General features: G+C 42.7%; 1 protein-coding gene across 1 annotated transcript in view; it reads left to right on the forward strand.

Moving 5' to 3' along the window:
* DOCK2 (dedicator of cytokinesis 2) overlaps positions 1-25,271 on the forward strand; it is a 420,075-nt gene that overhangs the window by 65,639 nt on the left and 329,165 nt on the right. The window contains exons 18-22 of the mRNA XM_059061186.2: positions 315-498; positions 628-725; positions 2,407-2,496; positions 3,561-3,661; positions 4,502-4,636. Of these exons, the coding sequence (XP_058917169.1) occupies positions 315-498; positions 628-725; positions 2,407-2,496; positions 3,561-3,661; positions 4,502-4,636 (608 nt within the window). The remainder of the gene's footprint in view (positions 1-314; positions 499-627; positions 726-2,406; positions 2,497-3,560; positions 3,662-4,501; positions 4,637-25,271) is intronic.

A 25,271-nucleotide genomic window follows, 5' to 3' on the forward strand; every position in this document is an offset into this window, starting at 1 on the left:
TTGTTTGTGTTAAGATCTTATAAAACTTAGAATGAATTAAAATATCCTGTCAGTTCCCTCTGTGCCATTAATGAAGTCCACAGAGCCTTCAGGTGGCTGGTCAACCCCTTTCCCATTAACGTAACCTTGGGTTCTCGCCTATTGTGTGGAAAAACAGCCCTACCTTACCAGATGATGTTCACTGCTCCTCTTATGATGTCCCTCACTGTTTCTGATCCTCTCTACCTACAGTGTGTAATCTGGCCACTGCAAACTCCGTGTAGCGTTGGGTGCGTACCCTTGGCTTGGGGAAGTAACCAAGGTGTTGTTTCCAGGGGGACAGCAAGAAGATGGAGGATGCCAGTGCTTACCTGACTCTTCCTTCTTACCGACACCATGTGGAAAACAAGGGGGCCACCTTGAGTCGAAGCTCCAGCAGTGTTGGGGGGCTCTCTGTCAGCTCCCGGGATGTATTCTCCATTTCTACGCTGGTGTGCTCCACAAAGCTCACCCAGAATGGTATCGGAAACATTGATAGGTCTCTGTGTGTGTGTGTGTGTAGGGGGGGGGGGGGCAGGCCAGGGGAGGTCCTGATACGGACATTTTAGGCCAGTAACAGTAATTCTGCTTGTCCGGACTCTATTTTAGTGGGTTTGCTGGGTTTGCTGAAGTGGCGTATGAAGCCACAACTGCTACAGGAGAATTTAGAAAAATTGAAGATTGTCGATGGAGAAGAAGTAGTGAAGGTCAGTGGGGCTTCATTTTGTCTGTATTCATCCACCAGTGACAGAGCTTTAAATCATGGGTGGCTTCCGGGAAGAGATGAAGTGCTGAGGGAGATAGGACAACTTTGCTTCTGACGATGGGATACAGTGTCCCAGGTCGGCATTAGGAGCCTTTATTGGTCAGTCTGGGGCATGATACGGTTCAGTGATGCTGAATCTTGAGCAGGAGAAAAGTATGGTTGTGCTCAGTCTCTGGAAATAGATCAACTTTGGTGTAGATCCCAGTTCAACTGCTTGCCAGCTTCGTGTGATAGTATTATCACTATGACATATTTTGCAGGGTTGTGAGCATTCAAGATGATAAATATTTTAAAATTACTCAGCAAGTCTCTTACACATAATGCACAATCATTGAACTGACGCATATGAAAATGTAAAAAGTTCAACCAATAGTAACTATTATTTATTTTTGTTGTTGTAAGTTGCTGTAGTAGTATGATCTCTTAGTATTATCTACATGTTGCTGTTAGAAATAAGAAGTATTCTTGGTTTCTGCTGCTTCAAGAATGTTATGTATTAAAACATGAGAAAAGGAAAGACATCAGTGCTCACATTTTAGGTGAAACAAGCAGAAAACAATGCAAATGTCAGACGTATTGTTGTGTACACATGGTGGTGGAGAATATAGTGTCTGAAGTGCAGATCTAATGAAAGCAACTGTCTCTCCAGCACTATGAATTGGGACAAGTGTTTCCCAGAGGTCCTGGTGATCTTGTTTCCATTGGGAACCTGGTACAGCTAGAAACTCTTGAGATTGAATATCTTTGTGTAGTAGCTCTGTGTTTCGACTATAGGAAATATTGACCCATCTCTTAGGAGGGAGGGATATCAAATTTTAGTTAATTGCCCACACATGGAGGAGCAGTGGTCGAATTTCCAGATCAGTGCTTTAACTGTGCCCTGTTGACCCACCTACCTGGTTCAACAATGGCAGGGAAATTCCCCAGACATCCTTTTATAAGGCCTGTCACCTTTGGCAGCCTGGAAAAGTCATCTGAAAGGGCATTCTGTTGTCTCCCTTTTGCATTCTTTTTTTTTTTTTTAAGAAAAAAATTATTCTTGATGTATACTCTACATATAGTAACATATGTACAGAGCACTTATCTTAAGAGTACAGTTCAGTGTATTTTTACACATGTATACAACTGTGTACCCACCACCTAGGTCAAGGTACAGACCATTTTTAGCATTGCAATAGGTTCCCTCTTACCCCTTCTCCATCAGTAACCTATTCGGGGGTAACCACTAAGCTCACTACCATCATTATAGATGGGGTTTTTGCCTGTTCTTGAATTTCATAAAAAGAGAGTGATAATGAATAAACATTTCTGTGTCTGACTTATCTTACCCTGCACAATGCTCACAAGAGTTATATTCATCACTCCACGTTGAAGTAGTTTGCTCTTTTTTTTATTGCTGTGGAGTATTCTATAATGTGAAAATGCCACCCTATACTTATCCACTCTGCTGAAGATGGACAGCTGGGTTGCTTCAAGTTCTGGCTCTTGTGAGTAAAGTACCTGGCCCTCCTGAACATGGCACATGGTGAATGTGTGCCCTCATTCTCTTGGGTAAACACTGATGAGTGGGACTGCTGGGCCACCTACACTCTTTCTTACAAGACCTTCATTATTTTTCCCAGTTTCTCCAGGATACTCTGGATGCCCTCTTCAACATCATGATGGAACATTCTCAAAGTGATGAGTATGACATCCTCGTCTTTGATGCTTTGGTAAGAGAGAGGGGGCCAGTGTTTAGTGACATTGGGCATTAATGTGTGTCTCACTGTGAGAACACAGAGAACTTATGGCCCACATGGCCCTTTTCATGAATTTTTTGGAGGCATTGTAACATTTGGCAACCAGACCAATGAACGAGTTGCTGTTTCCCTTCGTCTACTTCGAGTTCATTTGAAAGCATGGGCAGGGTGATTAAAAGGGGAGTGTTTAAGTGCTGATGGTGGATTGGCCCTGGTTGAAAGCACATGAAGCTGGATACCGTGAATAGTCGCTTTGGCTTTCCATGAATGCGGGGAGTGAGTCCTTGGCCAGGTTGTAAAGCACCCCAAATGTTTCCTAACTCTTTTTTTACCTTCTTCCTGCTCAGTCTCCAACTCAGCAGTTGTTACACTCGTCCTGCCCACCCAGAACATTTTAGAGTAGGTGGTACACTAGCCTGATCTGTCTCCTTTCCACCTTTCGAAATGGTCTGTTCTTCCTCTTGTGGTCCCAACTCACATCTTCTCAATGTCATGTCAAAATAAACATTAAAAAAAAAAATCTGCATTAAGGTATCAGTGACCAATAAAGTATGAAGGTGTCAACCCTTTGTGTCAGTGACATTTACATTGTTAAAGAGCTTACTTGGAGACAACTGTGACTTAATCCAGTGCTTCCCAAGAGGGCCTCCTAGAAAGCTGTGTCTAAGGAAAAAATGCTTCCCGACAAAAAGATCCTTTGATTAAAGAACTTAGGGGAGTGCTGACCATTGCATGACTTGGAGATTTACAATGCACATAAGCATATGGAAGACTCTGATAAGGCCTGCAATAAAGAAGGCAGTCTAAGGTTGATAACTTGAGATTTCTCAAGCTTATCTGACCGTGAAACCCTGTAGCATACTTCATGAAATACTTTGGAGGAGAGGTACTACCTTAATGAAAAGGACTGAAGCTATATTAGTGACCTAATTCCTGGGCAAAAGAATTTGATAGGGATTCAGTTATGCCATGTGAATACAGCTTCCTGTCCCGCCGGGTCTGCCCACAAAACACTGATTCCTTGCTTCTTCCTCAAGATCTACATAATAGGACTCATTGCTGACCGGAAATTCCAGCATTTCAACACCGTTCTGGAGGCTTACATTCAACAGCATTTCAGTGCTACCCTAGCTTACAAGTAAGTAACTGTGTACTTTACTTCCTACTTGCCCTGCCAGGATGCCTAGGTCACAAAAATTTGAGTAGTTTCTTTTTGTCACCAGCCTGTGTGAGTTCTACCTTCTTTAACAAAACCCAATCTGGCTGTGTTATTTGGATTAAATAAAAATACGCAAACTCATAGGTTGGTATGAATACTTTATGGTGGCAGAAGTACATGGGAGTGTTTGCTCGTTCGTTCGTTCATTTAGTCAGTCAGTCAGCTGTCATTTATTGAACAGCTACTTGTGATACACACTGGGATTCAAAGGCTAGAGAGAAGGAAGTGCATATGACAAGTAGCTCAGTACAGCTTGTGTATAGAGAACTGAGGGTTAGAGATCAGAGATGATGCTGGAAAAGTTGGTGGAGGCCCGTGTGTGAAGGGACCTAGAAAAGCAGGCCAAGTAGTTCGAAGTCTACCCTGCTGGTAATAAAGAAACATGGTAAGTTTCCAGGCAACGGAGTTCCATGATATTACAAGAACATTTTCTGTGGGAAGAAAAAGCTGAAAAGAACATTATCACCATCATCATCCCCCCTCACATCCTCACTGTGACTAGTTTTCCCAGTCAAAAGATTTTTTTTCTCACTACTTTTTCCTTTGCTGGCTTTTTATGGACAGGAAATACTTATTCACTCCCTGTATGAAACATATATTTTTAGGCAGAGTTATTTTTATGGTGTAAATGACTAAGTGAGCTTGGCTATACCATCACCTCTAACCTTTGATTGAATGCCTTATAATTTAGTAAACAAACGAATTACCATGCTGTGGGCTGAAAAGAGATGTATTTTGAAAATACAATCCCTTATTCAGGAAATTGATGATGGTGCTGAAGACTTACTTGGATACCTCCAGCAGAGGAGAGCAATGTGAGCCAATTTTAAGAACGCTGAAAGCTTTGGAATATGTGTTCAAGTTCATTGTTCGGTCGAGAACATTATTTTCACAGTGAGTACTAGTTATGTAAGAGTGATTGATTAGCTCTGCGATTCCTCTGGGGTACAGCAGTATTTGTGCCATTGGAGAAACTCTTTTACAAAATTATAACCAGCTGCTGATTAAAAACAGCTTAAAAATCCAACTTAGAGAGTTATGAATAGGTAATAATTGTTCCAAGTTCAATTGGGGAAAAAAAAGAAGACATCTTCATATGTTGAAGAGTCATGTCTCCTCCAGTGACTATGATTTGTGATTTGAGGCTCTTCTGCCTTTCATCTAACATTCTTCATTTGATTTGAGATATGGTGAAAACCTTCCAGGAATCTATATTCCATGGGGATGGGGAAGCCGAACTCAGAGAATTTGACATTTATTTGGCTCTAGGAGGATGCACATGACAGATGAGTGGGTATTTGCAGCTGATCCCCTGTCCGTGAAATCCGAGTGGCCAAAAAGTGAGCTGACACGTTAGAGCACCTAAGAGATTTGATATTTGATGGTCAGCATCACAGAGGTTAGCTACCCGTTTAAAAGCCTTCAGAGGTGGAGTCATTCCAATGCAACCTGTAAAATGACAATTTATGTGTCTCCTGGCTACAAGGCAGAGTTAGGCAGGGAATTGGTTGTGTGTGTGAGACTAGGTTGGTTGTGTATGATGGGAAATAAGAAGCATACAGGAAATGTATTGTCCGGATTCTTATCGGTGCAAAGGAAGAGCATGCAACTCAAGCTGACTCAGGGGGAAATAGGACTTTATTTTATTTCGCATTATTGAAAAGTCTTGGGGGTACTTGGCCTTCGGTACGGCCGGATCCAGATGCTTAGTGTCATTCGGATAGTCTCTGTGTCTCTAGATCTTGGCTCTGCTTTCCTTTTGTTGGCTGCCTTCTGAGGCAAGTTTTCCAATGAGGAAGCCACTGGGAAACTCAGATTCATATTCTACTAGCTTAAGCAACTCTAGGTTCCCTGTTGTTCGACCAAAATCCTATGCCAAGAACTATCTTGGGTCATGTCTTAAACAGTGTGACCAGGAGAATGAATATGGAGATTGTGTATTTATGGTCACAGGTTCACCTCTGGAGCCATGGGTCAGGTCAGCAACTTAGGGTATGAACTTGTTTACTTGAAGGGATGGTTTCTCAAAAAAAAAAAAGTAGAAGTCCATAAATCAACATTCTGATCAAGACATTTGGATGAGTTATGAAAGCTTCATACTCAAAGGCAGCTGAAATGGGTAATTATTTGAGATTCTCCTTTGTAGGAGAATTCTTTGATATTTCAGTTGATGAATAGAAAGAGATGAGTGTCTTGAACCATGTCACAAAACATATGTCACTTAGGCTATTCTAAAAGTGAAATATCTGTTTCGATTCCTCTGTTTTGTCATATAGTCAAGGCAGAGACTGTGTATTGAAGTCTTAGGGGTATTCTTGAACTTGAAAGAATATTTGAAAACCAATAAGAGACAATTATGGGTCTTCCTAAGAGTTGAACTCTTGGAGAGGTTCAAGGATTCAAACTTTGTAATTCCAGATTAGGCAATGATATCTTATCCCATCTCCAAGGGAGAACTTCAGATCTACAGGAACATATCTTTTCCATGTATCATATCTTATGCCTCAGTTTGTCCTTTTAATTTATTTCTCTTCCCTCCCTCCCCGCATTCCTTATTTCTTTCCTTCCTCCCTCCCTACCTCCCTCCCTCTCTTCCTTTCCTTCCTTCCTTCCTTCCTCTTTGTCTTACCTCTCTTAGTCTTCGTCTTTTTCCTCCACTGGAACAAAGAGCATTTGTACATCTGCTTTCTTCTTTTCTACCTGAAGGCATGTCATCTTGCAGAGCCCCCAGCTCTTCATTCAGTATAAATTGAGTGCTGCTGGAACTCTAAGTGAGTTTTGGCTTCTTAAGGAGTGGGATAATCTGTTATTCTCTTATGTACCCCCAGCATAGCATATATAGAACATCACTGACACTCAGAAACGCTTGTTGGATGAAGTGCATTCTGGGGGCTAGGAGGAGCCATTTGGTCAGAGGAGATGTCTCGAAGGTAATCCAGACATAATCTTGAATCCTTTCTCATGATCAGAAATATAGGCTGACCTGCAAGGAGTGTCTAAGACCTCATGCCGAGGGAAGGTAGTAGGTCTTGTTCATTCTAGAATCTTTCACAATGGGTTCTCTTCAGTGGAGCCTCAGGGACATTGGGAAGTGATGGTGGTATTTCCCCAAAAGGGCATTTTACTTGGGAATGGAAGATAGGCGTTTCAGTGCTTTGAGATTTCTAAGCCAGCTGGTGGGAAATTATAATATAATTATTGCTTTGGGAGCTTATTGTGTCTGGTATTGTGTTTCCGTTTCCTGTTATTCCTTTGTCTTTCCTTGTGTGCATAGTTACAGCTGATCCAGCTCCCATTAATTGTTCCCTGCCATTTTTTTCTTTGGGCATGCTGCACATGAGAATTTACAAGGACTAGGGATTTTCCTGTATCAATACGCAGTTGGGTAAGAGAGAAACAAAACTTGTTGAGGATTGGAACTTTTTTTTTTAAACATCTTTATTGGAGTATGATTGCTTTACAATGGTGTGCTAGTTTCTGCTATATAACAAAGTGAATCAGCGATACGTATACATGTATCCCCATATCCCCTCCCTCTTGCGTCTCCATCCCACCCTCCCTATCCCACCCCTCTAGATGGTGACAGAGCACGGAGCTGATCTCCCTGTGCTATGCGGCTGCTTCCCACCAGGTATCTGTTTTACATTTGGTAGTGTATATATGTCCATGCCACTCTCTCACTTCATCCCAGCTTACCCTTCCCCATCCCTGTGTCCTCAAGTCCATTCTCTATGTCTGCGTCTTTATTCGTGTTCTGCCCCTAGGTTCTTCAGAACCATTTTTTTTTTCTTTAGATTCCATATATATGTGTTAGCATACGGTATTTGTTTTTCTCTTTCTGGCTTACTTCACTCTGTATGACAGACTCTAGGTCCATCCACCTCACTACAAATAACTCAATTTCGTTTCTTTTCATGGCTGAGTAATATTCCATTGTATATCTGTGCCACATCTTCTTTATCCACTCATCTGTTGATGGACACTTAGGTTGCTTCCACGTCCTGGCTACTGTAAATAGGGCTGCAATGAACGTTGTGGTGCATGACTCTTTTTGAATTATGGTTTTCTCAGGGTATATGCCCGGTAGTGGGATTGCGGGGTCGTATGGTAGTTTTATTTTTAGTTTTTTAAGGAACCTCCATACTGTTCTCCATAGTGGCTGTATCAATTTACATTCCCACCAACAGTGTTAGAGGGTTCCCTTTTCTCCACACCCTCTCCAGCATTTATTGTTTGTAGAGTTTTTGATGATGGCTATTCTGACCGGTGTGAGGTGATACCTCATTGTAGTTTTGATTTGCATTTCTCTAATGATTAGTGATGTTTAGCATCCTTTCATGTGTTTGTTGGCAATCTTTATATCTTCTTTGGAGAAATGTCTATTTAGGTCTTCTGCCCATTTTTGGATCGGGTTGTTTGATTTTTTGATAGTGAGCTGCATGAGCTACTTGTAAATTTTGGAGATTAATCCTTTGTCAGTTGCTTCATTTGCAAATATTTCCTCCCATTCTGAGGGTTGTCTTTTCGTCTTGTTTATGGTTTCCTTTGCTGTGCAAAAGCTTTTAAGTTTCATTAGGTCCCATTTGTTTATTTTTGTTTTTATTTCCATTTCTCTAGGAGGTGGGTCAAAAAGGATCTTGCTGTGATTTATGTCATAGAGTGTTATGCCTATGTTTTCCTCTAAGAGTTTGATAGTGTCTGGCCTTACATTTAGGTCTTTAACCCATTTTGAGTTTATTTTTGTGTGTGGTGTTAGGGATTGTTCTAATTTCATACTTTTACATGTAGCTGTCCAGTTTTCCCAGCACCACTTATTGAAGAGGCTGTCTTTTTTCCACTGTATACTCTTGCCTCCTTTATCAAAGATAAGGTGACCATATGTGCATGGGTTTATCTCTGGGCTTTCTCTCCAGTTCCATTGATCTATATTTCTGTTTTTGTGCCAGTACCATGCTATCTTGATTACTGTAGCCTTGTAGTATAGTTTGAAGCCAGGGAGCCTGATTCTTCCAGCTCCATTTTTCTTTTTCAAGATTGCTTTGGCTATTCAGGGTCTTTTGTGTTTCCATACAAATTGTGAAATTTTTTGTTCTAGTTCTGTGAAAAATGGCACTGGTTGTTTGATAGCGATTGCATTGAATCTGTAGATTGCTTTGGGTAGTATAGTCATTTTCACAGTGTTGATTCTTCCAATCCAAGAACATGATATATCTCTCCATCTGTTTGTATCATCTTTAATTTCTTTCATCAGGGTCTTATAATTTTCTGCATACAGGTCTTTTGTCTCCTTAGGTTGGTTTATTCCTGGGTATTTTATTCTTTTTGTTACAGTGGTAAATGGGAGTGTTTCCTTAATTTCTCTTTCAGATTTTTCATCATTAGTGTATAGAAATTCAAGAGATTTCTGTGCATTTATTTTTTATGGGATTGGAATTTTTGTAAGGATCATTCATTTCTGTCACATAGCCAAAGAAAATGATTTTCCTGTCCCCTCTTCTTATGTCAGCAGCTCCTGAGTCAAAGTCTGTACAGGTGTCTCTGGGCACATACCTGTGCCATAGTTGTGATGGAAGCTGGCAGAGCAGGTTTGAGCTTCTGTCATAGGGAGGCAGGCTTCAAAATATGGGGAATTCTAAATTGTAGGAAGTGAGTCCAAAAGATGCTGAGTGGCCATAAATATGACCGGTATCCACTGGGCTTTTCTAGATTGACTGGGCCCCTGGGAGGTATAGAGCATAGTGAGGAACATTCAGAAGGAGACAAAGTGTTTATGTTCTAGGCATTGAGTTTCTTTACAAACCCCCTTGCAGTGCCTTTTATCCTGAACCTCAGACAACCAGCTGAGCTGATCCCCAAGGTTTCTGAGCCTGTGGAATTGCTCAGAGCCTGTGGTAGTCCATGCTTCCCTGATCCACGTGGTGGACACTCCAAGAAGAGCTTCCCTTCCTGCTGGCCAGGCACATAGTAATGAGACTGCATATCTTCTGTAAGGGGATGACTTCCCGAATGAGAGAAGATCCAGAGCTCTGTTCTGCAAAATAGCGTTTGCTGCTGCTTGTCTGTGTTCCTTGTAAATCTTGGTGCTGCTGTAGGCTGGAGTATAGGGGATAGTGTGGGACATGGTTATGTTCACACTGTACTGGGCAGTGTTGGCTCAGTGATGGTCAGTGCTCACACTGGACACTTGCTGTCCCTGTCAGCACCTGGCTTAGTGAGTGACCTAACCTCTCTGAGCCTCAGTTTCCCCACCCATGAATGAGGATAAACCAGCTTTTAGTGTTTTGACGATGAAATGAGATTATATGTACAAAGCTTCCATGTAGTGTCTGGTATTTATTCCGCGAGCAAAATAAATCTGTTAGCTGTTAATCATGTTTTCACCTAGGAGAGACAGAAAGGGTACTTGTTTCAAAAACTTAGATTAGAAAGAAAAAGTTTTAGTGTCTTGATTCATGCTCACAATCTGGCTTACTGTTCATGCTATACAAAACCTTTCTTGCTCTCTATTTTTTAGGAGGACGGGACACCTTTACCAGGTGTCTGTGCATTGAGAGGAACTCAGTGTAGGGAACTTTTGTGACTCCAGGAATTCACCTGGGTCTGCTGCTGGCCCACTGCATGGGCTCTGCTTTTGTCTGTGGCTCCCACTTCCCCTGTGTGTGTGGTCAGGCCCCTGTGGCCCAAGCAGCTGCGTACCCAGCTCTCCCTCTGTTCCATGCTCGCTCTGCCTGTCTTTTCTTTGGCCTCATGCCTTCTGCTCTTGTTACAGACCTGCTTAGTTCTTGCTTCCCCCTCCTTCTCCATGTTATCCCTCTCCTGGGGCTGCTCTGCCATCACACGCTTCTCCTTCACCACACACATCCACATCTTTTGCTTGCGAGTCATTCAGCTCAGGGGATAAAGGCACTGTCTCTGGAGCTAGGCTACTTGGGTTTGAATTCTGCCTTTGAATCCTGTCACTACCAGTTATGAAGGTTTATGACCTTGGGCAGATTAAATAATCTGCCCAAAGCTCAGTTTCCTTGTGTGTAAAACAGGCAGGTACAGAACAACCCTTGCAGGGTGGTTGTGCAGACTCACCGAGCTAATGGACATCAGGCATGTGGCACAGTGCCTGTCACATAGCGAGTGCCCGCGGTTATGATGTCCTGCTAAGTGCATTTCACTCATTCTCTCCATCAGCCTTCACAAAAATGCAGTGGAGGGCTTCCCTGGTGGCGCAGTGGTTGAGAATCTGCCTGCCGATGCAGGGGACACGGGTTCGTGCCCTGGTCCGGGAAGATCCCACATGCAGCGGAGTGGCGGGGCCCGTGAGCCATGGCCGCTGAGCCTGCGCGTCCAGAGCCTGTGCTCCGCAACGGGAGAGGCCACGACAGTGAGAGGCCCGCATACCACACACACACACACAAAATGCAGTGGAGGAACTCATCTCCTGACTTCACCTCCTCCTACTCCTCTCTCACTCTGTGCCAGCCTCACAGGCCTCCTTGCTGTGACTCAAGTTCCCAATGCAGGGCCTTTGCACCCTTTCCCAGACAACTACTTGCTCACCCGCTCTCCTCTTTTACAGCTTTATTCAAACTTCTCCTTCATTCCCTTATGTACAGTGGCAACCCTTGCCCCTGGCACTTCTTTTTTTTGGTTTGTTTTTTTCTTATTATATATCATGCTTTTAATACAAACTTAAAAAAATATGGAACAATATAAACTGTACAGATTTGATCCATCTTTTTGTTTTGTTTTTAAACTAAATCTCTGAACACACCAATGTTCCATTCCAAAGTATCGCACAACATTCTGAATACAAAACGCTTGATTGTATTCCTCCTTCACTAAAGAAAACAAATTCATTACCCTGCTACCCCCCAGCTCCTCTCCATGTTGCCTCAGTGCCCCCCTTCCCACCCCCAGGGGTCAAACTAGAGAATCTACAGCTCACTGCATTGAGAAAAAGACATCATTCTGGACTAAAAGTTTACGTTCTTTACAAGACAATCCACCTTTTGATTTGTTCCTGGGAAAGAGGGGTAGACAGAGGTTGGGAAAAGGGGAGAAGTAGATTTTATTCTCCCCTTCTTTTATTTTAAAGTTTGTTTTTCCTGAAAAAATATCCTTCTCTCCTCTTAAGAAAAACTCTTGAGAAGAAAAAAATTGTTTTTTACATTAGAAATATACATATATTCTATATACCTCTTACATTTTACAAATGTAGCAAATTATTCAATACAAACGGACAGCAAAATATGTAAAAAATTTTTAAAAGTTTTCCTATGAAACCAGGTAAATTAGTGCAGATTTTTGTTTTGTTTTCTTAAAAATAAAATAAAATTGAAGCAAAAATACCTAGATTTGAGACAGACAGACTGAAGTGGGCCCAAGAGCCCAGCGCAGCAGTCATGCTCCTGATCACACAGTTTTCTTTGTATTTCAGAAGACCCTAAGGGGTTGGTCTCCCCCTTCCTGTATGTGGTGAGGAACAAGCCACCCAGGGTGTGGTGGGTGCCTGTGTGCGTGAGTAGGGGAGGAGGGGCTGGAAGGGGGCATAGGGCAGCATCCAGTCTTTCCCAGAGAGCAGCCTGGGCCTGTCACCTGGCCCCTGGCACTTCCCATTGCCCTCCCGTTCACTCTGCTTTCTGTCATTTTTCCTCCCCATGGAACTAATCACATGTTAACATACAATAATAAGTTATGACATTTTAGCGTTCTCCCTGCTAGAATGTCAGCTCCATGAGGACAGGAGTCTTTGACTATTTCGTGCTGCATTCCAAGCGCTGAGGACAGCACCCAGCACACAGTAGGCACTCCTTCAGTAAGCAGTGGGACGGCACTTCGATCCCTCTTTCACAAGTGAGGAGGCTGAGGCTTCAATTCAAGCTCAGAGGTCACACAGCTAAGACTCAGTAGAGCAAGCTGTGCATTCTGCCTCACCTGATTAAGCAGGTTGGAGAACTGGCACTTTTTCCAGGCTGTGCAAGTGTGAAGCCTGGCTGGCCGAGAGGATGGGGCTGTCTTGAGAGCGAGCGACTCCAGCTGGAGGGGTCAACTTGCTGGGAGCTGCTGGGTCTGCTGAGAGGTGCGAGGCTGTGTGGGTTTAGGTGCTGCCCTCCGTCCCTAAGCACAGTAGGACTTCAGTGAAGAGAATGATGACTTGGAGCAGGAGTTGCCGGGAAGGGCGTCCTCGCCAGCATGGCGAAGCTGTCCCGGCACCAGTGACTTTGTCCTCATATCCTCCCGAGAAATGAACAAAGAAAAGCTGACGTGGGGCTGGTCCAGGTGAGCTCACACCCCTTGGAAACAAGTCCTTGGTCAGGCAAAGAGGAATGAGCTCAGCATCCTAATGGGAGCAGCGGCATCTCCAGGAGTCCTCCTGCTCCCCAGCCCTCACCTGGGCCTGGGAAGGCTGGCCATGGCATGCACGCACAGTGTCATTTGCCTGCCCTGGGACTGCCACTCTGTTAACACAGGCTCAAAGGACCACGGTTCTCACCTCCAGCACACACCCCCAGTCTGGCTCTGGTCACCCAGGGCCAGACATCATTGCCCTTTCTCCAATTGCCTTCAGCATCCGATGATCTGATGCTCTCTGATGCTCGCTTTTGCCTTTTTATGTTGCGTCTTGCTTTATTCTCCCCATCCTGCCCTCCCTCCCCTGGCCTCCGCCTCATCTTTCCAGCAGTTCAGCTTCTTCCTATGTAAATATTATATATACTAGTTTATCCTGCAGGACATGAATATTTTAGGCAGCAAGGCTGTCTGCATAAAGCTCAGGCATGCCCAGTGTGGCCTGCAGTCAGAGAGAATACATAAGCCTCCACCTTTTTGAACAAATATGAATGTCACTCGAAGGTACTTGCCAGTGTGATTTGTTTTCACTGTTCATGTATGAATAAATATTAAAATGTAATCAGCTGTTTATGCTGAGGATGGGTTGGAATTCCAGTCATATTGCTATTTCTGTTTCTCCTGCATGTAATTTGTTTGCCATGTTAATGACATTTATTCCTGTGTAAACCTCTGATGTAGGCTTTGAATGTAATTTCACTTTTTGATGACAGTAATGGCTCAGTAAACTGCACAATTGCACTTAATGGAATTATTTTATTATAACATTAACTTGGCATCAGATCAGGATGGAAGAGAAAATTCATCAAAGGGATATAGTCAAACAGTTACTTTTCTCTAAGTTATTATCTGTTTTATGAGTTGCTACAGGGCAGAGGGGGAGGTAACAACCTGTTTCTTACAAACATAGGTGAAAGCACTTTGTAAATCATTAAGTAAGTTGTCCTTATTATAACATGAAATTGTGCGTATACGTGCACTTTTATTTATTTATTTATTTATTTTTGCGGTACGCGGGCCTCTCACTGTTGTGGCCTCTCCCGTTGCGGAGCACAGGCTCCGGGCGCACAGGCTCAGTGGCCATGGCTCACGGGCCCAGCCGCTCTGCGACATGTGGGATCTTCCCGGACCAGGGCACGAACCCGTGTCCCCTGCATCAGCAGGCAGACTCTCAACCACTGCGCCACCAGGGAAGCCCTACGTGCACTTTTAAACAGTCCTCTTTCCCTTTGCAGATGGAAATATTGATAAACTATTATTGAGCACCTGTTATGTGCTAGGGACTTTGTTAAGTGCTGGGAACTCTGAAATTAATGTCAGACTTCCTCAAGCAGTGGCAGCTTAGTGGTCAAGAAAGACACGCATGCCAGCAGTCAAATGCCAACATGCCTGGGATAAGCAATGATCAGTGATGTGATTCAGTGGAGGCTTACAAATGGCTCTCGGGGGCAGACAGGTTTGAATGACAGGCTCCACCTCGGGAGGATCAGTCATTCTTCTCAGAGGAGGTGATCTTTTAAACTAGACATTGAAAGGTATTTAAGAAGCCTGGCCATGGAAGAAAAGAGAATCGGGAATTCCAAGTAGAGGGGCCAACATATGACATAGAACTTACTCTGAGGTGCCATTTGTAAAAGCCTCTCCTCTTTGCATGGCCCTGTATCACTTTTTGCTCTACCTCACTTAATACTCACGACAACCCTGCAAAGTATAGGCATTATCATCTTCATTTTATGTTCAGTTTACAGAAGGGGAAATTGAGACCCAGAGAGGGGCAGAAAGTGACTTTAGGTCACACAGTTAGATGTTGGCAGGGAGGGATCTGACATCAAAGTCTCAGCTCTTTGTGCTATCTTGTGCTTGCTCATGAATGGCACTTTTTGGAACAGTTGCTAGTGGGTGCAGCTGTGGTGGTGGAGGAGTGAGGAGGTGTTTGAAGAGGGGAGTTGGAGCTAGGTTGTGAAACAACTTGAATGCCAGACCAACGAGTTTGATGTCATCCTCTATGCTGGGGGATATTGGCATAAATGCTACCCTCCCTCCTCAGAGCACAGAGTGAATACCCCAGCAGAGGTACAAACTAATCTACTGGGATGAGACAAAAATATTAAAATTTCTTCATTTTGTCCTAAGATAAAGAAACTAAACTTTATAAACATTTGACTTAGAATAGTGCATGGATATAATTTATATGTAAATAAGCATCTGTTGAGAATCATACTTAAAATTTTTTTTTTCCTCCTAGCAGTTTTGGAAACCCCTGCTTTTGGCAGTGGGGAGCCACTGAAGTTCCAAAGCACGGGATTAACGTGATTAGATTCACGTTTTAGAATGATTAGGGCAGAAGTGAAGTTAGTATGTGGGAGACGGAGGAGGGGAGGCAGGAGATCAATTACGAAGCTATTGCAGTAGTCCAGGCAGGAGGACTTGAACTGAGGTAGTCACGGTGGGGCTGGAGAAGAAGGAAAGTAAGAAGATGAGGGTTTATAGATGGCAGGGTTGCCCAAACGCATTGAATGTGGGAGTGGAATTGATGGAGGGGGCCAACTGGCTGATCTGACCCTGAACTTTGTGGTCCACTTTTATCAGGTGTTGCTCATCAGCGTGATGCGTGAGGGGAGGAGCAGGTTTTTGGGGGAAGACGATGTGTTTGGGACATGTGATGCTGGAGGTGTTTACTGGCGTAGCCAGATGGAAATGCACAGCAGGCGGTTAGATACAGATTTGGAGTTCAGGGGAGTGGAGAATGGAGATATGGGTTTGGTAGAAACTGATCTCCTTTGTTAGAAAGAGGATGTATTTGAAGCTGTAGCACAAGGTGAGCAGCGCTATAAAACTCAGAACGGAATGCAGGAGATTCGCATGTTGGAGGGATGGATGAGGGGAGAGTACCAAGGAAAGAGGATTGGAGATATAGGAGAGGAAGCAGGTAGGATTGGCATTACAGGACCCGGGAAAGGGAGCATTTCCGAGAGGGAATGTCAGCAGTATTCACTGTTACGGTGAGGTCCTGGGAACTGAAAACTGATCAGGAGCAAAGATATTTCACACTTAGGAGATCTTTGGTGAATCAGCCAACCCTTTCCCAGAGTTTAGCATCTTTCCTAGTATCCAAACAGGGGGCCATCGGGGGCAGAGGCATCAGGCTTTGATGATTGATTTCCCATCATCTGCATGTGAATTACTTAACATTGTGGATTGTTCTTTGCCAGGGTATAATCCAAGACTGGCTTCCCCCCACCATCCCTCAGAAGCTGAGCCAGTTGTTTCCTATTTCTTACCAATCTCACACTCTGCTTACAGCAAAGTGTAAAATGCTGGTCTTGTTTGCTTCCATTGTCCCTTTAAATGGCTTAATTTTGCAGAACAAGATGCTATAGATAGTTAAGGGAAAAGCCAAGGACGACACAAGATATTCATTCTTTCAGGTTGAAGCAGTAGCCGATTTCCTTTCCTTGTTAACTCCTTGTTAGAAGTCTGGGGCTAGCTTGCTGGTAGAATCTTTGCCTTTGCACAAAAATAACTTTCTGTCAAATGCCTAGGTTGACAATTCCTCAGAGAATGACTTGGGTGGGAGATCCATTTACTGAATAAATACGTAGATTTAGGATACGTGTTTGCAAATCCCCTGTAACTTAATATGGACATGCAGGATAATAAAGGGTCCGGTTTGCCAGAGGGGTGAAATTCACCAAGCTAACCTAACTGTCCGGTATGCTGAACCGAATCAGGATGACTAGACGTACTTTGTGATCCACTTCAGATGCACTTGAAGTAGTCATCACCCTGAAGTAGAATCTGTTTCCTTATTAGGAAGTATTAATAATACATTACTCAGTTGTTGGGCTTGTTTCTTATTGTGTCTTTGGGGTGGATGGAAAATTAAAAAGGACTTAGTTACAGGGCACATACAGTCACTGTCCTTCAAATCTCCAAACTAGCTCCTGTGTATCTCAGATCTACTCTCCTAATGTAGTCAGTTGCAAAGACATATGAGTTCAGTTCAATTCGTTTGTTCATTCATTCATTCAGTAAACATTTTTCAGTCTTACTATTGGGAAGTTCTATGCTAGGATACTGCAGTGAACAAGGCAGATGTAGCCCTGCCCTCATGCTTCCCTTATATAATACTGTGGGGGGGGGGGATAAAATAAAAAAATACACCAAGTCGTTGCAAACCACGATAAATGCCTATAAGGGAATTAAGCAAGTAGTTGAGATAGGTGGTCCAGTACAGCGGTGAATAATCCCAGTAACTACCTGTATAATTGTGGGCAAGTGACCTAACCTCTGTGCCTCCGTTTCCTCGTCTAAAATTGGGATTACTTCACAGTGTTATTGTGAGGATTCTGACGAAGTGACGTTTAATTAATTAATTTGTTCATTATTTTTGGCTGCGTTGGGTCTGTTGCTGCGCGTGGGCTTTCTCTAGTTGCGGTGAGTGGGGGCTACTCTTCGTTGCGTTGCGCGGGCTTCTCATTGCGGTGGCTTCTCTTGTTGTGGAGCACAGGCTCTAGGCACGCAGGCCTCAGTAGTTGTGGCATGCGGGCTCAGTAGTTGTGGCTCACGGGCCTAGGTGCTCTGCGGCATGTGGGATCTTCCCGGACCAGGGCTCGAACCCATGTCCCCTGCATTGGCAGGCGGATTCTTAACCACTGTGCCACCAGGGAATTCCCTGAAGTGACGTTTAAACTGATATGTGAGGGATGGGAATGATCCAGCCACTCAGGGATAGAAGGAAGAGTCCTTCAGGGAGGGAAAGTCTGAGCAAGTGATCTTGAATAAGAAAGAGCTTGAAAGAGCTTTTTTCAGAAAGTTATTGTGGCTGAAGTATAGAGAGCACAGGGGAGATTAGGAGGAAGATGAATTGGGTGAGATAGGCAGAGCCTACCATGCAAAGATCATTCTAAGTGTATTACAGAGTCCTCGGGAGGCATGTAGTTGAAGATGCTTTCATGTGAGGTAGCATGCTGACACTTGATGGCGAAGAGGGCTTGTGTCATGTGCCACATGGGTGGATTGGGGGCGGCTGTGTGGTCTAGTGTTGAGGAGGACACTGAGACTGAGTTCAGAGGTAGCTGCACAGGGAGCTGTGACTGACCAGTGGTACCTGAAATGGGCAGCTCGGTAGGAAGTGACAGATTGTTAATCCCTGAGTTAATTACACAACCCTGGATAGGAGTAAAGGACTCTGAGTACCAGCAGAGTGCATGTTGCCCTACAAAGCGTTTGTGTTTTAGATTATAATAATTGCATATTTAAAATTGAAAAGCATGTATTTCATAACCTCCCACAAGCCCCTTTGGTTGCCTCCTGTAAGATTCAAAGACATAAACGGCCCATCTTTAATTGGGTTGGCGGACAGACACAGCCTGTGCTACCTTACTTCACTGAGCAATCCCTTTAGGTTTTTCTGTTGGTTTGTTGGTTGGTTTGTTTTTTTTGCAGTATCTCATCTCTGCTAAGCATTATTGTTTTACAGTCATAACGTTTATTACTTTTTAATGCCATATATGTTTTAGCCACCATGAATTGTTGGCTGCAATTTTGGACAAGTTTTTTAAAATATATAGTCACTTCTCAGTGATCTGTTAATGTATGGGTCTAAAGACCCATATTACCTGAAGTAGCAGATAGTGTCAAATTCACTTGATTTGATCATCATAGTGAACTATGCAGATGTGCGTGTGTGTGTACAGGCGAACTTTTCCGCAGCAGAATGTTTTTCCAAATCAGTTTGCTGGCATAAATAGTATCGTTAATTATTATTTCCTGATTTCCTATCAGATGGACATTCTGGAGGGAGGGCAGACCTACTGGTCTTGGGTACCATAGGGGTGATAAAAATGAAGACCTTGTCCATGATCAAACATATTTTTGTGAACAAGCCGCAGATGTTAACATTATTATGTCAACAGTTAAGAATATCCCAGATAGCACGAGCCACAGCATTTTACATTGCTAACCTCTCCACTTCCTCAAAACACTTTCTCCTCTTGGTCTCTGTAGCATAGAACTCTTTTAGTATTCCTCATACTTCTCAGACCCTTCGGAGGTCCTAAATGCTCATTTTAGCCCAATCCTCCTTTCACTTTACTCCCTCCACCTAGGTGACCAAATTCAAACCCATCGCTTCAGTTAACCGTTTCTATGCAGATAACCCAGAAATCCAGCTTGACCTGTTCAACAAGTTCCAGATCTGTGTGTCCAGTTTACTTGATATCTTTCGTATCTCCAAGGCAATTCAAAGTTAGCGTAACCAGAACCAAACTCATGATGTCCCCTCTTCTCACTGACCTACAACCCAGCATGTTGCATGGGGCAGACAAATAGGATTTTTTGACACCTCATTTTTTGTGTTATTCCCACGTAATCCACAGTCAAGTCCCCTCTTAAATGTCTCTCAAATTCATCCACATCTTTCTGTCTTCACTACCAACTTCCTGTTCACAGTTCTCATCACCTCACACCTGGATCACTGTGTTAGCTTTCTCCAGTGGTCTTGCTGCTTCCATCCTTGTCCTCCTAGAATCTGTTTTGCTATGGAGTCTCACAAATTTCCTAAGTAGACAGTTACAACATCTGTAAATATGGAAAGCTTTGTTTCTCTCTTTCTAATTAGAATCCTTTTTCTCCCTGTCTTACTGCATTGGCTAGGATTCTAGACCAATGTTGAATAAAAATGGTGGTATATATTATGTATTAGATTTAAAAAATATTTTGGATGTCTTATCAGTTTAAGGTAGTTCTTTTCTATCACTAATTTGATAATAATGTTCATCATGAAGCAGTATTACATTTTATTGTGATCATTGATGTTTTGAACTTACATCATTTTAGATGTGCATCTTCGCCAACACTGATTTTTCTGTCCTCTTTTTCCTTCTTTTTTTTTGGATTGTCTTCAATTTTTTCACTCTCTTTTCGCCTTTAATAGTTTGAAAGTTACATTTTATATCCAGTTCTATTAGTGGCTACTTAGGTATTCTATCATACATATTTAACTTAATAAAATCTAAAGTTAGTATCTTTACAGTCCTTCTGAAAAGTAAAGGATTTTAGAAGATACTTCCACTTCCTTCTTAAATATTATGATATAATTGTGCAGTATTTCAGTTTTGCCTGTTTTGATAATTCCACAAATTAGACATTATTATTGTTTTAAGCAGTTGGTATTTGTTTATATTATTTTACCAATAAAAGTTCATCAACACTACTACACTGTAAACTTAAAAGTGGTTAAAGTGGTAAATTTCATGTTTTTTTTTAATCACAGTGAAAAAAAGGTATCACTTCTCCTGTCATCTTTGACCGTCCATATTTGTTTTTCTTCTCCTTGAAGTAAATCGTTTATTATTAACGGCAGGAAATTTACTGGTAGAGTTGCTAAAGTCTCTCTGATTTTATTCTGAAGCTTGGAAGGGAATTTCCCTGGATATAGACTTCTAGCTCTTTTTTTCATTGTGATCGGCTATTAAGGTTAGCTGTCAGTCTTACTGTTGTTCCTCTATAGACATTCTGTTTTTTTTCTCCCTGGCAGCCTTTAAGATCATCTCTTTGTCTTTGGTATTCTGCATTTCTCTATGTTGTACTTAAGAATGAGTTTGTTTATATAGCTAGAAGTTAGTTTTCCTGGATCTGGAGTTTGGTATTTTTAATACCAATTCTATAAAATTTCTCATTCATCATTCTTTTTAATTTTTGCATTTTCCCCTTATATTCTATTATCTCTCTGAAATGTCAGTTAGTGTATGTTAGACCTCATATTCTCCATGTCTCATAAACTCTCATATTTTTCTATCTTTTGGTTTTGGGGGTTCATTCTGGCTAATTTCTTTCAACCTATTTTCCAGCTCACTGATTTCCCTCTTAACTACATCTAATATGCTGTTTGATTCATTGAATGAGATTTTTTATTTTAATCATTATATTATTTATTTTCAGAAATTCCATTGAGTTCTTATTCAAATATAATTTTTAAACTTTTTTTTTCTTTCTTGATCGTATTTTCAAACATCCTTTCTACATTTTGAAGCACATTAAATATGAGCTTTTATATTCTTTGCTGGATAACTCCAATAGGGGGATTCTTTGTGAGGCTGATTCTGCTGTTTCTGTTTTGGGTGACCTTGAGTCCTTGTGCATTTTGTTGTTATTATTATTTTTTAAAGCTTATTTCCCTTTCAACTTTATCAGTTCTTGTGTATTTTCAGTGTTGAATTAAAGTTTTTTATTTTCTTCCAGAGAAAATCAGAATTGCCTTCCATTGTTCACCTGGGGGTCACTAACAACCAGAGACCCCTTTAAGTTAAAATTTCTCTTTGTCGATCCAAGTGAGGCACATGAATTTGGAAAAAACAAAAACAAACAAAACCACAAACAAACAAAATCCAGGTGAGGACTGGCTTGTGGTTAAGAAATCTCAGTGGAGATGTGTTTTCCTTCATCACCCAGCACCAAGTTTTCTTTCATGCAGTAGATTTCTCATCCTCCTTTATAGGAAGGTATAACAATTTGGGGTATCAGCTTACTGCAAGGGTCTCTAATATGCAGGCCCCAGGATTGATCTCATTCTTTCTCTTCCCCAATCAGTTAACTTCAGTAGTTGTGGCATGCGGACTTCAGGAGTTGTGGCTTGCAGGCCCCAGTAGTTGTGGCTCACGGGCTCTAGAGCGCAAGCTCAGTAGTCGTGGCGCATGGGTTTAGTTGCTCTGCAGCATGTGGGATCTTCCCGGACCAGGGCTCAAACCCGTGTCCCCTGCATTGGCAGGTGGATTCTTAACTACTGTGCCACCAGGGAAGCCCTGGGAGTCATTTTTATTGAGAGGTTTTCTAGGGCACTGTGTCTACCACAGTGTCAGAAGTGGAAGTCTTTAAACTTCACTGCAGCCAGAATGATCTTTCCACACTTCAGGTCTGATTGAGGTGCTCACCTTCTTAAAATCCTCTAATTTCTTGTCATTGCTCTTAGGATGAAGGCAAAACTTTACGTGACTTGCGAGGGTCCGGTCCTGGCTGCCTGCCAGCCTCTTTTCACCCTGCTTACCCAGATTCTCTCCACTCCAGATTCAGGGGCCTTCATTCAGTCCCTCTGACCCACTTGGCTCCCTTCTGCTGCAGGGCCTGTGTGCTTGCTGACCTGTGGATGGAATGCCCTTTCTTCTCCTTTTCTCCTAGTTCTTTCTTATTCTCCTTTCCTGGGTCACCTCAATCATCACTCCCTCAGGGAACCTATCCCTGTATTTTCTGGCTCGGTCAAATCTCTTTAAATTCTCATTGCCCATGTATTTTTGAAGTAAGTATCACAAATAAATATTTGTTGAGCACCTATTATACATCAGTTACTGTGCTGTGAAGGAATTTGGAAAGAAATAAAGATTGACACCCAAATACATATCATAGCTGCCGTTTTACATATTTGGGGGTTGATTTTTGTTTCTTCTTATAAATTCCTTGATAGCACAATGATTGGTGCATAGTAGGTGATCAACAAATATTTATTAGTTGAAATAATTATCTAATGGAAACCTTAAACACAACTGCTCAAGCCACGTAAAAGTGTCCTTCTCCTAGACTTTAGAGAGTCCATTATTTTTTAGTTTTCCCTTCCCTCGTCCCTCATGGCTTGCTCTCTGTGTTTGGTTTTAAACCAGGTACGCACAGCTGGGTCATCAAGGTCTGGTGTCTGAAATGCAGCCCTGGGTTTTAAAGCTCACCTCTTTGGATCAGGACCCCTCTTCTGTGATCAACATTTCCTCTTCTGATATGATTTAATGTGATGATCTGGTGCCTCCTCCATTGTAATGCATGTTAGAAGGTGGCCTTTCCCAAACCCCAGAAACCAGTAGAGAGCCTGTTGAGGGCCCTGCCCGGGAGCTTTGGTCTGCTACACACACTGCATGTCCTGCTTCTCTGAACCTGGAACTGTGCCATTTTCCGTTTTGGAGGTATCCATGGGGCAGGAGGAATGTGTGCCCTGTAACTAATTCACAGGTCATCCCAGGCCTGGAAATCTAATTTCCCTCTGAGCATACAGCTTCTAAAAGGCCTGGAACTCAGCATATATTCTTCCTTACATCAAGCATCAACACATTGTATACCTGTCCCAGGCACACTGAGCCCTAAAACTCGGTCCTTCTTTTTAAGCCCTTGACTTATGAATGAAAGTTTCTGTGTCGCTGAAGTATTTGTCTAGTGGTCAGGGTTTTGGTTTGCATTAGCAATCGAGTGTTTACCCGACAAATATTTATTGAGTAGCCACTAGACCACTCTGCTAAGCACTGGACATACGACAGTGAACTGGAGAGACTCGAGCCTAGTCGTGGGATTTTTTAGTCTAGGTGGGAAGGGAGTCATTAAGCAGGTAGTCATGTGGGCGCATATGAAATTAAGAGAGAGGTGTGTGTGAGATGCCTTGAGAGCATGTAACAGGAGATCATGTCTCGTCATGGAGTCAGGGAGGTGTCATGGAGGAAGTGCCATCTGTGACCTGAGTGATGAGTAGGAGTTGGCAAGTAAAGAGGAGGAGGGTGTAACTGGTGAAAAGAAAGCTGGAGGGAGGTCCCTGAGACAGTAGAGAACTTGACTCATTTGAGCTGTGGAAAGGCAGAAGTGACTGGAATTCAGTGATGGAGGGATTCGAGTAGCAGTAGATTGCCCAGAGGGACAGGAGGAGACAGATCTTGACATCCTTGAAGGTCAGGCGATGGCATTTAGACAATATCCTGAGGGAAATTGGGAGCTATACTGACTTTTTTTTTTTTTTAAGTGTAGTTGATTTACAATATTGTGTTGATTTCAGGTGTATAGCAAAGTGATTCAGTTATACATATATCTGTATATCTCTGTATTCTTTTTCAGTTCTTTTCCATTATAGTTTATTACAAGATATTGAATATAGTTCCCTGTGCTATACAGTAAAAAAAAAAAAAGGGGGGGGGGATTATGAACAAGTGAATGGTATGATCACATTTGTGTTTTTAAATTGGTCCCTCTGGCCAGTGTGTAGAAAATGGATTGAAAGGAAGTAAGAGTGAAGGAAGGAAGGTGGTTCAGTCAGAAACCTCTACAGGTGAGAGGTGATGGGGACTTGGATGAGGATGGTGCCAATGAGGATGGCTTTGGTGACTGTAGTTAACAATACTGTATCATGTACTGGAAATTTGCTAACAGAGTATATCTTAGATGTTCTCAGCACACACACACACGCACACACACAATTGTAATTTTGTGAGGTGATGGATGTGTTAACCAGCCTTATTGTGGCAGTGCTTCTGCAACATATACTTGTATCACATTATCACGTTGTACACCTTAAACTTCCACAGTATCATATGTCAATTATATCTCAATAAAGCTGGAAAGAAAATGGTTTGGGGAGGTGGAATTAATGGGGCTTGTTGACTGGATGACCCTCAGGCTCTTCAAGATCCAGCCCTACTTACCCCAGGCTCTGGCTTGGGCAGCTGTGAGGCCATGTCACGTTGGGGAACTCTGCAGTGCAAGCAGGCTTGGTCTTGGATGATTGTCATACCGCATCCTGACTCTTTGACAATAGGAGCCAATTAGGAATCCTGGAAGTTTCCCTCAATGATGTGGTCTACTTAGAGATGAGGGACCCAGCACCCAGAGTGATGTGACCTGCTAAAGGTGACAGCACACAATGGTGCTGACATCTGTTCTAGAATTCAGTCCAGGGACACAGACCACTGGTCTTTCTGCCACACTGCCCTCTCCTGGCAACTTCTCTGGCCCTCAGCCATCCTACCACTCAACTGACGTTTCCAGTAACGCAAACCTTAACCGTGTTTGGACTCGACACTTCCTCAGGTGTTCCCAGATTTCAAAACAAAGAGTTTTACTGCACATGCATTTTTCAAAGCAGCACCATTAGTAAAGAAGAGGTTAAAAATTCTATTTAATTCTACACACCGAATGTCAAGGCTCTCAGTGGAACAAGATCACGTAGCCCGGGGTTACTTATACTTCTCGGGAAACCACAGACTGAAAGGGCAAAGTTTAGATGGTTTTGGCATGACCACCGTTTAGAGTAATACTCACTTGACATTTCTTAGGCAAGTGTTTCTCTAGTTGCAGTCCATGCCAAGAACCAGGAAGTAGGTGAGAAGTCAGCATCTTGATTCAATGATTATAGAGGGAAAACTGCCTCCAGTTGTATGGCCTTGAG

This window comes from Kogia breviceps, chromosome 4, assembly GCF_026419965.1.
Source record: "Kogia breviceps isolate mKogBre1 chromosome 4, mKogBre1 haplotype 1, whole genome shotgun sequence".
NCBI classification, from domain to species: Eukaryota; Metazoa; Chordata; class Mammalia; order Artiodactyla; family Physeteridae; genus Kogia; species Kogia breviceps.